Source organism: Eubalaena glacialis, chromosome 17 (assembly GCF_028564815.1).
Source record: "Eubalaena glacialis isolate mEubGla1 chromosome 17, mEubGla1.1.hap2.+ XY, whole genome shotgun sequence".
NCBI lineage: Eukaryota > Metazoa > Chordata > Mammalia > Artiodactyla > Balaenidae > Eubalaena > Eubalaena glacialis.
This window is the reverse complement of record NC_083732.1, coordinates 43018773-43032541: the sequence shown is the minus strand read 5'-3', so window position 1 is coordinate 43032541 and position 13769 is coordinate 43018773. Positions and strand designations below refer to the sequence as shown.

Below are 13769 nucleotides of genomic sequence, written 5' to 3'. Positions count from 1 at the left end.
CAGAGGAAGGAACACTCCCAAACTCATTCTACGAGGCCACCATCACCCTGATACCAAAACCAGACAAAGATGTCACAAAGAAAGAAAACTACAGGCCAATATCACTGATGAACATAGATGCAAAAATCCTAAACAAAATACTAGCAAACAGAATCCAACAGCACATTAAAAGGATTATACACCATGATCAAGTGGGGTTTATTCCAGGAATGCAAGGATTCTTCAATATACGCAAATCAATCAACGTTATACACCATATTAACAAACTGAAGTAGAAAAACCATATGATCATCTCAATAGATGCAGAGAAAGCTTTCGACAAAATTCAACACCCATTTATGATAAAAGCCCTGCAGAAAGTAGGCATAGAGGGAACTTTCCTCAACATAATAAAGGCCATATATGACAAACCCACAGCCAACATTGTCCTCAATGGTGAAAAACTGAAACCATTTCCACTAAGATCAGGAACAAGACAAGGTTGCCCACTCTCACCACTATTATTCAACATAGTTTTGGAAGTGTTAGCCACAGCAATCAGAGAAGAAAAAGGAATAAAAGGAATCCAAATCGGAAAAGAAGAAGTTAAGCTGTCACAGTTTGCAGATGACATGATATTATACATAGAGAATCCTAAAGGTACTACCAGAAAACTACTAGAGCTAATCAATGAATTTGGTAAAGTAGCAGGATACAAAATTAATGCTCAGAAATCTCTTGCATTCCTATACACCAATGATGAAAAATCTGAAAGTGAAATTAAGAAAACACTCCCGTTTACCATTGCAACAAAAAGAATAAAATATCTAGGAATAAACCTACCTAAGGAGACAAAAGACCTGTATGCAGAAAATTATAAGACACTGATGAAAGAAATTTAAGATGATACAAATAGATGGAGAGATATACCATGTTCTTGGATTGGAAGAATCAACATTGTGAAAATGACTGTACTACCCAAAGCAATCTACAGATTCAATGCAATCCCTATCAAACTACCACTGGCATTTTTCACAGAAGTAGAACAAAAGATTTCACAATTTGTATGGAAACACAAAAGACCCTGTATAGCCAAAACAATCTTGAGAACGAAAAATGGAGCTGGAGGAATCAGGCTCCCTGACTTCAGACTACGTTACAAAGCTACAGTAATCAAGACAGTTTGGTACGGGCACAAAAACAGAAACATAGATCAATGGAACAGGATAGAAAGCCCAGAGATAAACCCACGCACATATGGTCACCTTATCTTTGATAAAGCAGGCAAGCATATACAGTGGAGAAAAGACAGCCTCTTCAATAAGTGGTGCTGGGAAAACTAGACAGGTATATGTAAAAGTATGAAATTAGAACACTCCCTGACACCATACACGAAAATAAACTCAAAATGGATTACAGCCCTAAGTGTAAGGCCAGACACTATCAAACTCTTAGAGGAAAACATAGGCAGAACACTCTATGACATAAATCACAGCAAGGTCCTTTTTAACCCAGCTCCTAGAGAAATGGAAATAAAAACACAAATAAACAAATGGGACCTAATGAAACTTAAAAGCTTTTGCACAGCAAAGGAAACTATAAACAAGACCAAAAGACAACCGTCAGAATGGGAGAAAATATTTACAAATGAAACAACTGACAAAGACTAATCTCCAAGATTTACAAGCAGCTCATGCAGCTCAATAATAAAAAAGCAAACAACCCAATCCAAAAATGGGCAGAAGACCTAAATAGACATTTCTCCAAAGAAGATATACAGATTGCCAACAGACACATGAAAGAATGCTCAACATGATTAATCATTAGAGAAATGCAAATCAAAAGTACAATGAGATATCATCTCACACAGGTCAGAATGGCCATCATCAAAAAATCTAGAAACAATAAATGCTGGAGAGGGTGTGGAGAAAAGGGAACACTCTTGCACTGTTGGTGGGAATGTAAATTGATACAGCCACTATGGAGAACAGTATGGAAGTTCCTTAAAAAACTAACAATAGAACTACCATACGACCCAGCAGTCCCACTACTGGGCATATACCCTGAGAAAATCATAATTCAAAAAGCGTCATGTGCCAAAATGTTCATTGCAGCTCTATTTACAATAGCCAGGACATGGAAGCAACCTAAGTGTCCATCATCGGATGAATGGATAAAGAAGATGTGGCACATATATACAATGGAATATTACTCAGCCATAAAAAGAAATGAAATGGAGTTATTTGTAGTGAGGTGGATGGAGTTAGAGTCTGTCATACAGAGTGAAGTAAGTCAGAAAGAGAAAAATACAGTATGCTAACACATATATATGGAATCTAAGGGGAAAAAAAAAAAAGGTATGAAGAACCTAGTGGCAAGACGGGAATAAAGACACAGACCTACTAGAGAATGGACTTGAGGATATGGGGAGGGGGAGGGGTAAGATGTGACGAAGAGTGAGCGTGGCATGGACATATATACACTACCAAATGTAAAATAGATAGCTAGTGGGAAGCAGCCGCATAGCACAGAGAGATCAGCTCGGTGCTTTGTGACCACCTAGAGGGGTGGGATAGGGAGGGTGGGAGGGAGGGAGATGCAAGAGGGAAGAGATATGGCAACATATGTATATGTGTAACTGATTCACTTTGTTGTAAAGCAGAAGCTAGCACACCATTGTAAAGCAATTATACTTCAATAAAGATGTTTAAAAAAATAAAAAAAAAAAAATAAAAAAAAAAAAAAATAAAAAAAATAGAATATAAGAAAAAAATTAAGATAAAATTTATTAAGAAAAAATTTTTTTTAATTTTTTAAAATAAAAAATTTATTAAAAAAGTTTTTAATTTTTTAAAATAAAAAATAAGAAAATAATTATTAAGAAAAAATTTATTAAGCAAGAAAAAATTTTTTAAGTAAAAAAAAAAAACAAAAACAGTTGGAACAAACCCTAGGACAAATAGTGAATGCAAAGCTATATAGACAAAATCTCACACAGAAGCATACACATATACACTCACAAAAAGAGGAAAAGGGGAAAAAAATAATATATCCTGCTCCCAAAGTCCACCTCCTAAATTTGGGATGATTCGTTGTCTATTCAGGTATTCATCAGATGCAGGTACATCAAGTTTTTTGTGGAGCTTTAATCCGCTGCTTCTGAGGCTGTTGTTCCCTTTCTCTTCTTTGTTTGTACAGCTCTCGGGGTTCAGCTTTGGATTTGGACCCGCCTCTGTGTGTAGGTCGCCTGAGGGCGTCTGTTCTTCACTCACACAGGACAGGGTTAAAGGAGCAGCTGCTTCGGGGGCTGTGGCTCACTCAGGCCGGGGGAAGTTGTCCCTGGATCACAGGACCCTGGCAGTGGCGGGCTACACAGGCTCCCAGGAGGGGCGGTGTGGATAGTGACCTGTGCTCACACACAGGCTTCTTGGTGGCGGCAGCAGCAGCCTTAGCTTCTCATGCCCGTCTCTGGGGTCCGCGCTGATAGCTGCGGCTCGCGCCTGTCTCTGGAGCTCGTTTAGGTGGCGCTCTGAATCCCCTCTCCTCGCGCACCAGGAAACAAAGAGGCAAGACAAAGTCTCTTGCCTGTTCGGCAGCTCCAGACCTTTTCCCGGACTCCCTCCCGGCTAGTTGTGGTGCGCTAACCCCTTCAGGCTGTGTTCACGCCGCCAACCCCAGTCCTCTCCCTGCGATCCGACCGAAGCCCGAGCCTCAGCTCCCAGCCCCCGCCCGCCCCGGCAGGTGAGCAGACAAGCCTCTCGGAGTGGTGAGTGCTGCTCGGCACCGATCCTCTGTGCGGGAATCTGTCCGCTTTGCCCTCCGCACCCTTGTGGCTGCGCTCTCCTCCGTGGCTCCGAAGCTTCCCCCCTCTGCCACCCGCAGTCTCCGCCCGCGAAGGGGCTTCCTGGTGTGTGGAAACCTTTCCTCCTTCACAGCTCCCTCCCACTGGTGCAGGTCCTGTCCCTATTCTTTTGTCTCTGTTGTTTCTTTTTTCTTTTGCCCTACCCAGGTACATAGGGAGTTTCTTGCCTTTTGGGAGGTCTGACGTCTTCTGCTAACGTTCAGTGGGTGTTCTATAGGAGCATTTCCACGTGTAGATGTATTTCTGATGTATCTGTTGGGAGGAAGGTGATCTCCACGTCTTTCTCTTCTGCCATGTTGCCCAGACCCTCTCCAGCACTCTTAATTTCTTTGTGTAAATCCATGTTTATTACTGGTATTATCTTTCTTCTGCCTGAACAACTTCTTTTAATCTGTTTTTTTTTAAATTATTACCTCATAAAAAAACACTTGAAAAATTTGGCTTAACAACAATTTATTATCTTTCATGGGTCTGTGGGCTGACTGGTCTTAGGTGGCCATTTCTCAAAGATGTGGTTGCAATCAGATAACATCTAGGTCTGGTGTGCTTTAAAGTCTTGACTGGAGTGGATGGCCAGATGGCTCACTCACATGGCAAGTAGTTGATGCTGGCTGTTGGTTTAGAGTTTAGCTGCCCCTGTAGACTGGAAGGGGCACCTACAAATGACCTCACCAAATGGCTTGGGCTCTTTACAGCACCACGTCTGGGTTTCAAGACTAAGGCCTGGGGGCCCTGTCATATTAGATTGGTCTGAGCAGTCACAGAGCTTGCTCAGGTTCAAGGGGAGGAGATAAAAGAATGTGAAGAATTTGTGGCCATCTTTGATCTGTTTAAGAGTAATATGAATTTCCTTTCATCTGTATTACCAATTCATGGCCTTTACCCATTCTTTTTATTTATTTATTAATTTATTTTTATTTTTTAATTAAAATTTTTTTTTTTATTGGGGTATAGTTGTTTTACAATGTTGTGTTAGTTTCTGCTTTATAGCGAGTGAAGTGGAGTTCCCTGTGCTATACATCAGGTTCTCATTAGTTATCTATTTTATATGTATTAGTATATATATATATGTCAATCCCAATCTCCCAATTCATCCCACCTCCTCCTTCCCCCCTTGGTGTCCATACGTTTGTTCTCTACGACTGTGTCTCTATTTCTGCCTTAGAAACAGGTTCATCTGTACCATTTTTCTAGATTTTCTCTTTCTGACTTACTTCACTCTGTATGTCAGTCTCTAGGTCTGTCCACATCTCTACAAATGACCCAATTTCATTCCTTTTTATGGCTGAGTAATATTCCATTGCATATATGTGCCAGTCTCAGAGACCTCTGGGACAATATTAAATGCACCATTCTTTTTTATAGGCTTTTTTCCCCATTGTTTCCTAGGAGCTCCTTTATACTACAGAAATTAGTTCTTTATAAGTTACAGTATTTTTCCTGTTTACATTTTGTCTTTTGAGAGTGTTTATAAATCTTACTCTTTAAATTTTCATCCTAGGAATGGATGTTGATATGAATTTGTCTCTTCCTGTTCTCCTTCCTTATCTCAGTGGTGTACATTTGTTTAAGATAAGTGACAGGGTCTGGGGACATTTTTGCTATAAAAATGAAAAGGCTAAATAGCATATCTGGGTATGCAGATTGGGTATTTCACCACAAATTGCAAAGAACCTTGACTTGAAAAAAAAAAAAAAAAAAACCTGGTGTTTATTTTGCTTTACTCAAGCCTAGTCAACATTTTTCATTTCCTAAACTAGCCATATTATCCCATGTTTTGCAGCTCAAGGCTGCTTTTCTTCCATAAACATTCATTTTTCACCGGTCAGCCAGCCTAACTCCTATTAATCCTATTAGTGTTGTTTAAGCATCACTTCCTATGTAAAGTGTTTCCTGAAATTTCTAAGTCAAATTTGATACCCCTTCCTTCCATTGCACCTTCTGCATATCTTTATTATAGAACTTCTCAAGTTTTATTGTGATTTAGTGTTTTATTTTTCTGTCTACCTTTTAGTTTGTGATCCCTCCAGAAACATATACTGGAATGTCATGTTCATCTTTGTATTCCCAATACAAAGCACAGTGCCAGTCATGTAGTAGGCACTCTGTGTTTGTTAAATGAGTGGGTTTAATAGGGCCACTGCTATCCATTTGGTGCCTTTACAGGAATTAGAAGAAGAACAAAAAATTATATAAAAATACAGATTTTGTTAGAATAAGATACTTTGCTGACACCTGCTAGGATATCTGCCACATCTGTGCTGTGAATGATACCCCTTTAGATCCACATTCTTCATAACTATATGCAGTAGCCCTGAGTTTCAAAAGCTAGCTCGACTACCTCTTATCTATGTACTTTTGGATTTGTTACTAAACACTTTTTGTCTTGATTTCCCTTGCCTGTAACATGGTGATCATAACACTTGCCTTATTTCCTTGTAAGATTATGACAGGTAAATGAGATAAGACATAATCACCTTATAAAATTTTAGTAGGTGTACTTTCTTACATTCTATGAAAGATTTGAAATAGTCTACATTTTCAGTTGTTAATATGTGCAGGCATGACAAAGTAAATTTACTTTTTTTAGCTTTATTATGATTGACAAATACAAATTGAATATATTTAGGTTGTACAACATGATTTTTTTTTAAAGTTATGCAACCTGATGATATAATATACGTACACATTGTGATATGATTACCACAATCAAATTAATTAACACACACAATTTATATGGAAACACAAAAGACCCCGAATAGCCAAAGCAATCTTGAGAAAGAAAAATGGAGATGGAGGAATCAGGCGCTCTGACTTCAGACTATACTACAAAGCTACAAGAATCAAAACAGTATGCTACTGGCACAAAAACAGAAATATAGATCAATGGAACAGGATAGAAAGTCCAGATATAAATCCACGCACCTATGGTCACCTAATCTATGACAAAGGAGGCAAGTCTATACAATGGAGAAAAGACAGTCTCTTCAATAAGTGGTGCTGGGAAAACTGGACAGCAACATGTAAAAGAGTGAAATTGGAACACTCCCTAACACCATACACAAAAATAAACTCAAAATGGATTAAAAAAACAAAGTGTTAGATAAAATTTTAAAACCTTAGATAAAAAGTGTATTTTCTTCTTTCAATAGTGTAAGACGAATGGAATGCAAGCCTTTTCTCAAGGTCTTAATGAACAACAACATCAGTCTCCAGTTAAAAAAGGTAAATTTTTACCATAATTCCCAACTTTCATAAGAGAGTCTTAGCATTCATGTAAAGTTAACATTTGCTTAGCTGCAAACCTTAGGTACATAAGAAATTTTATTATATTCTTTTGGTTGATTTCTGTCTATATTTGGTTATAGGTTTGACTGCTCTAAAGGTGAGACCACAATAACAGTGACTGAAACAAGATAGAAGTTTATTTCTGTATCTTCTGTATCATGTAAAATTTTGAGCTGGTGTACTCATTCTGGTCTGTGAAGTTGCTACCAGCCCCTATATTATACTGTCCTATGGCTTTACCATCCTTAATACATGGCTTCTATCTTATTGCACAAGATGAATGCCTCTGCTCCAGCCATCATGTCCCCTCTCTAGCCATCAAGAAGGAAGTAAGGAGGAAGAAAGTTCTAAAAAGTATGACCCAGAAGTTGCATATATAACTGCTATTTAATTTCTCATTGGCCAGAACTTAGTCATGCTGTACAAAGCAGACTGGAAAATGTAATCTTTAGCTTTCCAGCCAGCTAATTCTATTGCTGAAGCAGAAAGGAAGAATTGCTCTTGGGAAGAACAAATAGTCTTTCCCACACCAGCTACTTTTTAATAAAGATTATTTATTAATTTAGTTTCCAAATTTTTATCAACCAATCTATGTATGTAATTTAAAAGTTACAAGTTATAAAAATACTCTATTAGCATTTTCTTCTAGTATTTAACTCCATATTCTAAAGAAAATATTTAAATTGTTTCCATATTTCTCATTTTTTATATTATATTTTGAAAGCCTCTTTTGGAAAATGAGAACTTATGTCTTCCACATCAGTCCCCTCACTTTTTCAACCCTTCTATCTACCCCCTCCCCATCACGTAGTTACTTAAATTTCATTTAGAGCATCATCACTCTTTATATTATATGACTATATAAATACAGTTGCTTGGCTGAGAGGTGCATATCTCCATTTCATACCATCCATCTTTTTTCCTGGAGTTAACGTTTGCCTTGTTTTTCTATGCAACTGTTGTTAACTTTGCGCATCAGTTGCTCCAACAACTCTGCCACACTTATATATATTTTCCTTATGGTCATATATATATCAGTTGGCATTTTTTCCCCTGAAGGAGACTTTCCTTTTAGAATCCTCCATTATCCTGTTCCAGTATGGATTAATTACTCTTCAGTACTGCTGTGAAGCTGTTTTCCTGGAATGGACTTTTACTGTTATCTGGGGATATTCCCCTTGCAATTCTCAGGTTTCTTTTTTCTTCTTTTTGATTGAAGTAAAACTCATCATTTAAACCATTATAAATGTACAATATCACGCAACCATCACCACTATCTAATTCCAGAACATTTTTATTACCCCAAAGAAACCTCATACCCATTAAGCAGTACTCCCTCATTCAGTCCTCTCCCCAGCCACCAGCAAACACTAATCTGTTTTTGTCTTTATGGATTTACTTATTCTGGACATCTCATTTAATAGAATTATAAAATATGTGACCTTTTGTTTGTGACTTCTTTTATTTACCATAAGGTATTCAAAGTTCATCCATGTGTAGCATGTATCAGTACTTCATTCCTTTTTATGGATGAATAATATTCCATTGTATGGATAAGCCACATTTTGTTTATTTATTTCTCAGTTAATGGACATTCAGTTGTTTTTACTTTTTGGCTATTATGAATAATGTTGCTATGAATATTTGTGTACAGATTTCTGTTTGAACACCTGTTTTCATTTCTCTTGGATATATGCCTATGAGTAGATTTGACAGGTCATATGGTAGTTCTGTGTTTAACTTTTTGAGGAACTGCCAAACTTGTTTTCCACAGTGGCTATACCCCTTTACATTCCCAATAGCAATGTGTGAGGGTTCCAATTCCTTGACATACTTGTTAGGATCTTTTTTTTTTTCATTATAACCAATCTAGTGGGTGTGAAGTGGTATCTCATTGTGATTTTGATATTTATTTCTCTAATGACTAATGATTTTGAGTGTTTTCATGTATTGTTGGCCATTTGTATTTCTCCTTCAGAGAAAGGTCTATTCATGTCCTTTGACCATATTTTAATTAGGTTGTTTTCTTTTTGTTGTTCAGTTTTAAGAGTTCTAGATACTAGACCCTCATCTGTTCTCTCCCTCTCTCTCCCACTTCCCTTCTGCCTTCCTCCCCTTCTCTCTCTCCCTATGTATGTGTGTGTGTGTGTGTGTCTGTGTGTGTGTGTAATAAATATATACATATATTTATTAGGTATTAGATATGTGTATATAAAACCCTTATCAGATATGTAATAGTAGATACTATACTCCTATCAGATATATAATTGTCAAGGACTTTTTCCTTTGTCTTTTCATTCTCTTGATAGTATACTTATATGTACACATTTTTTAAAATTTGTTGAAGTCCGATTTATCTGTTTTTTCTTCTGTTGCCCATGCCTTTGATGTCATTTCTGAGAAATCATTGCCAAATCTCAGGTCATAAAGATTTATCCCTATGAGTTTTACAGTTTTAGCTCTTACATTTAGGTCCATTTTGAATTAACTTTTGTATATGGTGTGAGTTATAAGCCAAAATTCACTTTTTAAAATTGAGGTATAGTTGATGTACAATATTATATAAGTTTCAGGTGTGCAGAATACTGAATCAATTTTAAAGGTTATATTTCATTTATAGTTATTATAAAATGTTGGCTATGTTCCCTGTGTTATACTATATATCCTTGTAACTTATTTATTTTATACATGGTAGTTTGTACCTCTTAATCCCCTGCCCCCATATTGCCCCTCCCCCTTCCCTCTCCCTACTGATAACCACTGGTTTGTTCTCTATATCTGTGAGTCTATTTCTTTTTGTTACATTTAATAGTTACTTTTATTTTTTAGATTCCACATATAAGTGATAGCATACATTTTTTGTCTTTCTCTGACTTATTTCACTTAGCATAATACCCTCCAAGTCCATCCATGTTGTTACAAATGGCAAACTTCCATTCTTTTTTGTGGCTGAGTGATATTCCATAGTATATATATACCACATTTTCTAATTCCATTCATTTGTTGATGGACACTTGGGTTGCTTCCATATCTTGGCAATTGTAAGTAATGCTGCTATGAACATTGGGATGCATGTATGTTTTCATTTTTTTCAGATAAATACCCAGGAATAGAATTGCTGGGTCATATGGTAGTTCTATTTTTAGTTTTTTTTAAAATCTCCATTCTGTTTTCCACAGTGGCAGCACTAATTTATATTCCCAACAAAAGTGAACCAGGGTTTCCTTTTCTTCACATCCTCACCAACATTTGTTATTTGTGTTCTTTTTCATGATAGCCATTCTGACAAGTACGAGGTGCTACCTTGTTATGATTTTAATTTGCATTTCTCTGATGATTAACAATGTTGAACATCTTTTCATGTACCAGTTGGCCATCTGTATGTCTTCTTTGGATAAATGTCTATTCAGGTGTTCTTCCCATTTTTTAATTGGGTTGTTTGTTTTTTTGATGTTGAGTTGTATGAGCTGTTTATGTATTTTAGATATTAAGCCCTTATTGGTCATATCATTTGCAAATATTTTCTCCCATCAGTAGGTTATCATTTTGTTTTATCAATGGTTTCCTTTGCTATGCAGAAGCTTTTAAGTTTAATAGGGCCCATTTGTTTATTTTTGCTTTTATTTCCTTTGCTTTAGGAGACAGATTCAAAAAAATATTGCTACAATTTATGTCAAAGAGTGTTTCACCCATGTTTTCTTCTAGGAATCTTATGGTTTCCAGTGTTACATTTAGGTCTTTCAACCATCTTGAGTTAATTTTTGTATATGGTGTTAGAGAATGTTCTAGTTTCATTCTTTTACATGTAGCTATCCAGTTTTCCCAGCACCACTTACTGAAGATACTTTCTTTTCTCCATTGTATATTGTTGCCTAATTTGTGGTAGATTAAATGACCATAAATTCATGGGTTCATTTCTTGGGCCCTCTGTTCTATTTCATTGATCTATGTGTATGTTTTGTATCCTACTGTTATTTTTTTTTAATTGAAGTACAGTTGATTCACCATGTTGTGTTAGTTTCTGATGTACAGCAAAGTGATTCAGTTATACATACACACACACACATATATATATTCTTTTTCATATTCTTTCCATTATGGTTTATTACAGGATATTGAATATAGTTCCCTGTACTATACAGTAAGACCTTTTTGTTTATCCATACTGTTTTGATTACTGTAGCTTTGTATATAGTCTGAAGTCAGGGAGCATGATACCTCCAGTTCTGTTCCTCTTTCTCAAGATTGTTTTGGCTATTTGGGGTCTTTTGTGTTTCCATACAAATCTTAAAATTATTTGTTCTAGTTCTGTGAAAAATGCCATTGATATTTTCATAAGGATTGCATTGAATCTGTAGATTGCCTTGGGCAGAATGGTCGTTTGAATAATATTAATTCTTCCAGTCCATGAAAAAGGTATATCTTTCCATCTATTAGTGTTGTCTTCAGTTTCTTTCATCAACATATTAGCAAACTGAATCCAACAATACATCAGAAGAATCATACACCATGATCAAGTGGGATTTATTCCAGGATGCAAGGATTTTTCAATATCTGCAAATCAATCACTGTGACACACTACATTAACAAATTGCAGAATAAAAATTATATGATCATCTCATTAGACACAGAAAAAGCTTTTGACAAAATTCAACATCCATTTATTATAAAAACTCTGTAGGAAGTGGGCATAGAGAGATCATACCTCAACATAATAAAGGTTGTATATGACAAGCCCACAGCTAACATCATACTCAATGGTGAAAAGCTGAAAGCATTTCCTTTAAGATCAGGAAAAAGACAAGGATGCCTACTCTCACCAGTTTTATTCAACATAGTATTGGAAGTCCTAGCCACAGCAGTCAGACAAGAAAAAGAAAAGGAATCCAAATTGGAAAGGAAGAAGTAAAACTGTCACTGTTTGAAGATGACCTGATACTATTCATAGAAAACCCTAAAGATGCCACCAAAAAACTTCTAGAGCTCATCAATGAATTTGATAAAGTTGCAGGATACAAAATTAATATACAGAAGTCTGTTGCATTTCTATGCACTAACAACAAATGCTCAGAAAGAGAAATTGAGGAAACAGTCCCATTTACAATTGCATCAACAAGAATAAATACCTTGGAATAAACCTACCTAAGGAGATAAAAGACCTGTACTTGGAAAACTGTAAGACACCAACTTTATTTTTTTGCATTAGATATGCAGTTGTCTCATCACCATTTCTTAAAAAGACAATTTTTTTCTCCATTGAATAATCTTGGCACCTTTGTAGAAAACCTTTGACCATAGGTTTATGTGTTTATTTCTGGGCTCTCAGTTCTGTTCCCTTGATCTGTAAGTCTACCCTTATTTCAGTACCACACTGTTTTGTTTACTATAGCTTTATATTAAGTTTTGAAATTGGGAAGTATGAGTCTTCCAACTTTGTTCTTTTTCCAGGTTGTTTGGTTATTTGAGATCCCTTGCAATTCCATGTGAGTTTTAGAATCTGTGCTTCCATTTCTGCAAAAAAAAAGACAAGACTGTTGGAATTTTGATATGGATGGCATTACATTTGTAGGTCACTTTGGGGGATTATTGCCATCTTAACAATATTGAATCTTCCAATCCATGAACATGGGATATATTTCCATTTATTTAGGTATTCTTTAATTTCTTTTAGCAGTTTCTTACAGTTTTCAGTGTACAAGCCTTACACCTCTTTGGTTAAATGTATTCCTACATATTATTTTTGATGCTAATAAACTGGTTTTCTTAATTTCCTTTTTATGTTATTCATTAATTGTGTATAAAATACCACTGATTTTGTGTGGGGACATTTCTATGAGCTTAAAGAAATAAAAGGATCATAAGAGAAAATTATGAATAATTAATTGTATGCCAATTAGGTAATTTATATGCAGTAGAAAAATTACTAGAAACACAGAAATTACCGAAACTTACTCAAGAAGAAATAGAATATCTGAGTAAACGTATAAAGTCAGGAGATTGAATTTGTAATACAAAATCTCCCAACAGAGAAAAGTCAAAGATTTGTTGGCCTTACTGGTGAATTCTACCAAACATTTAAAGAAGAATTAATACTAGTCCTTCCCAAGTTCTTCCAAAAAGTTGAAGAGGAAGGGACACTTCCCAACTCTTCTATGAGGCCAATATTACTCTGATATAAAAGCCAGACAAAGATATCACACGAAAAGAAAACTACAGACCAATATCTCTTAAAATATAGTTGCAAGAATTCTCAGTAAAATACTTGAAAACCATATTTAGCAGCACAGTAAAAGATTATGCACTATGGCTAAGTGGGATTAATCCCAAGAATACAAAGGTGGTTCAACATTTGAAAATTAATCAGTATAATACACCACATTAACAGAAGACAGGGGCAAAGAAGATACATCACTATCTCATTTGATGCATAAAAAGCATTTGGCAAAACCCAATACCCTTTCTTGGTAAAATCTCAGAAGCAAGGAATAGAAGGGAACTTCCTCAACATGATAAAAAGTATATATGGAAAATCCACAGCTAACATTGTACTCACTGGTGAAAGACTGAAAGCTTTCCCCTCTAAGATAAAGAACAAGTCAAGGATGCCCACTTTCACCACTTTTACTTAACATTATGGAAG

General features: G+C 36.0%; 1 protein-coding gene across 1 annotated transcript in view; it reads left to right on the top strand.

Annotated features, from left to right (window-relative positions):
• The window catches only part of C17H8orf88 (chromosome 17 C8orf88 homolog), a 58086-nt gene that overhangs the window by 20527 nt on the left and 23790 nt on the right, over positions 1-13769 (top strand). Inside the window, exon 4 of the mRNA XM_061172060.1 lies at positions 6994-7066. Coding sequence (XP_061028043.1) covers positions 6994-7066 — 73 coding nt within the window. The remainder of the gene's footprint in view (positions 1-6993; positions 7067-13769) is intronic.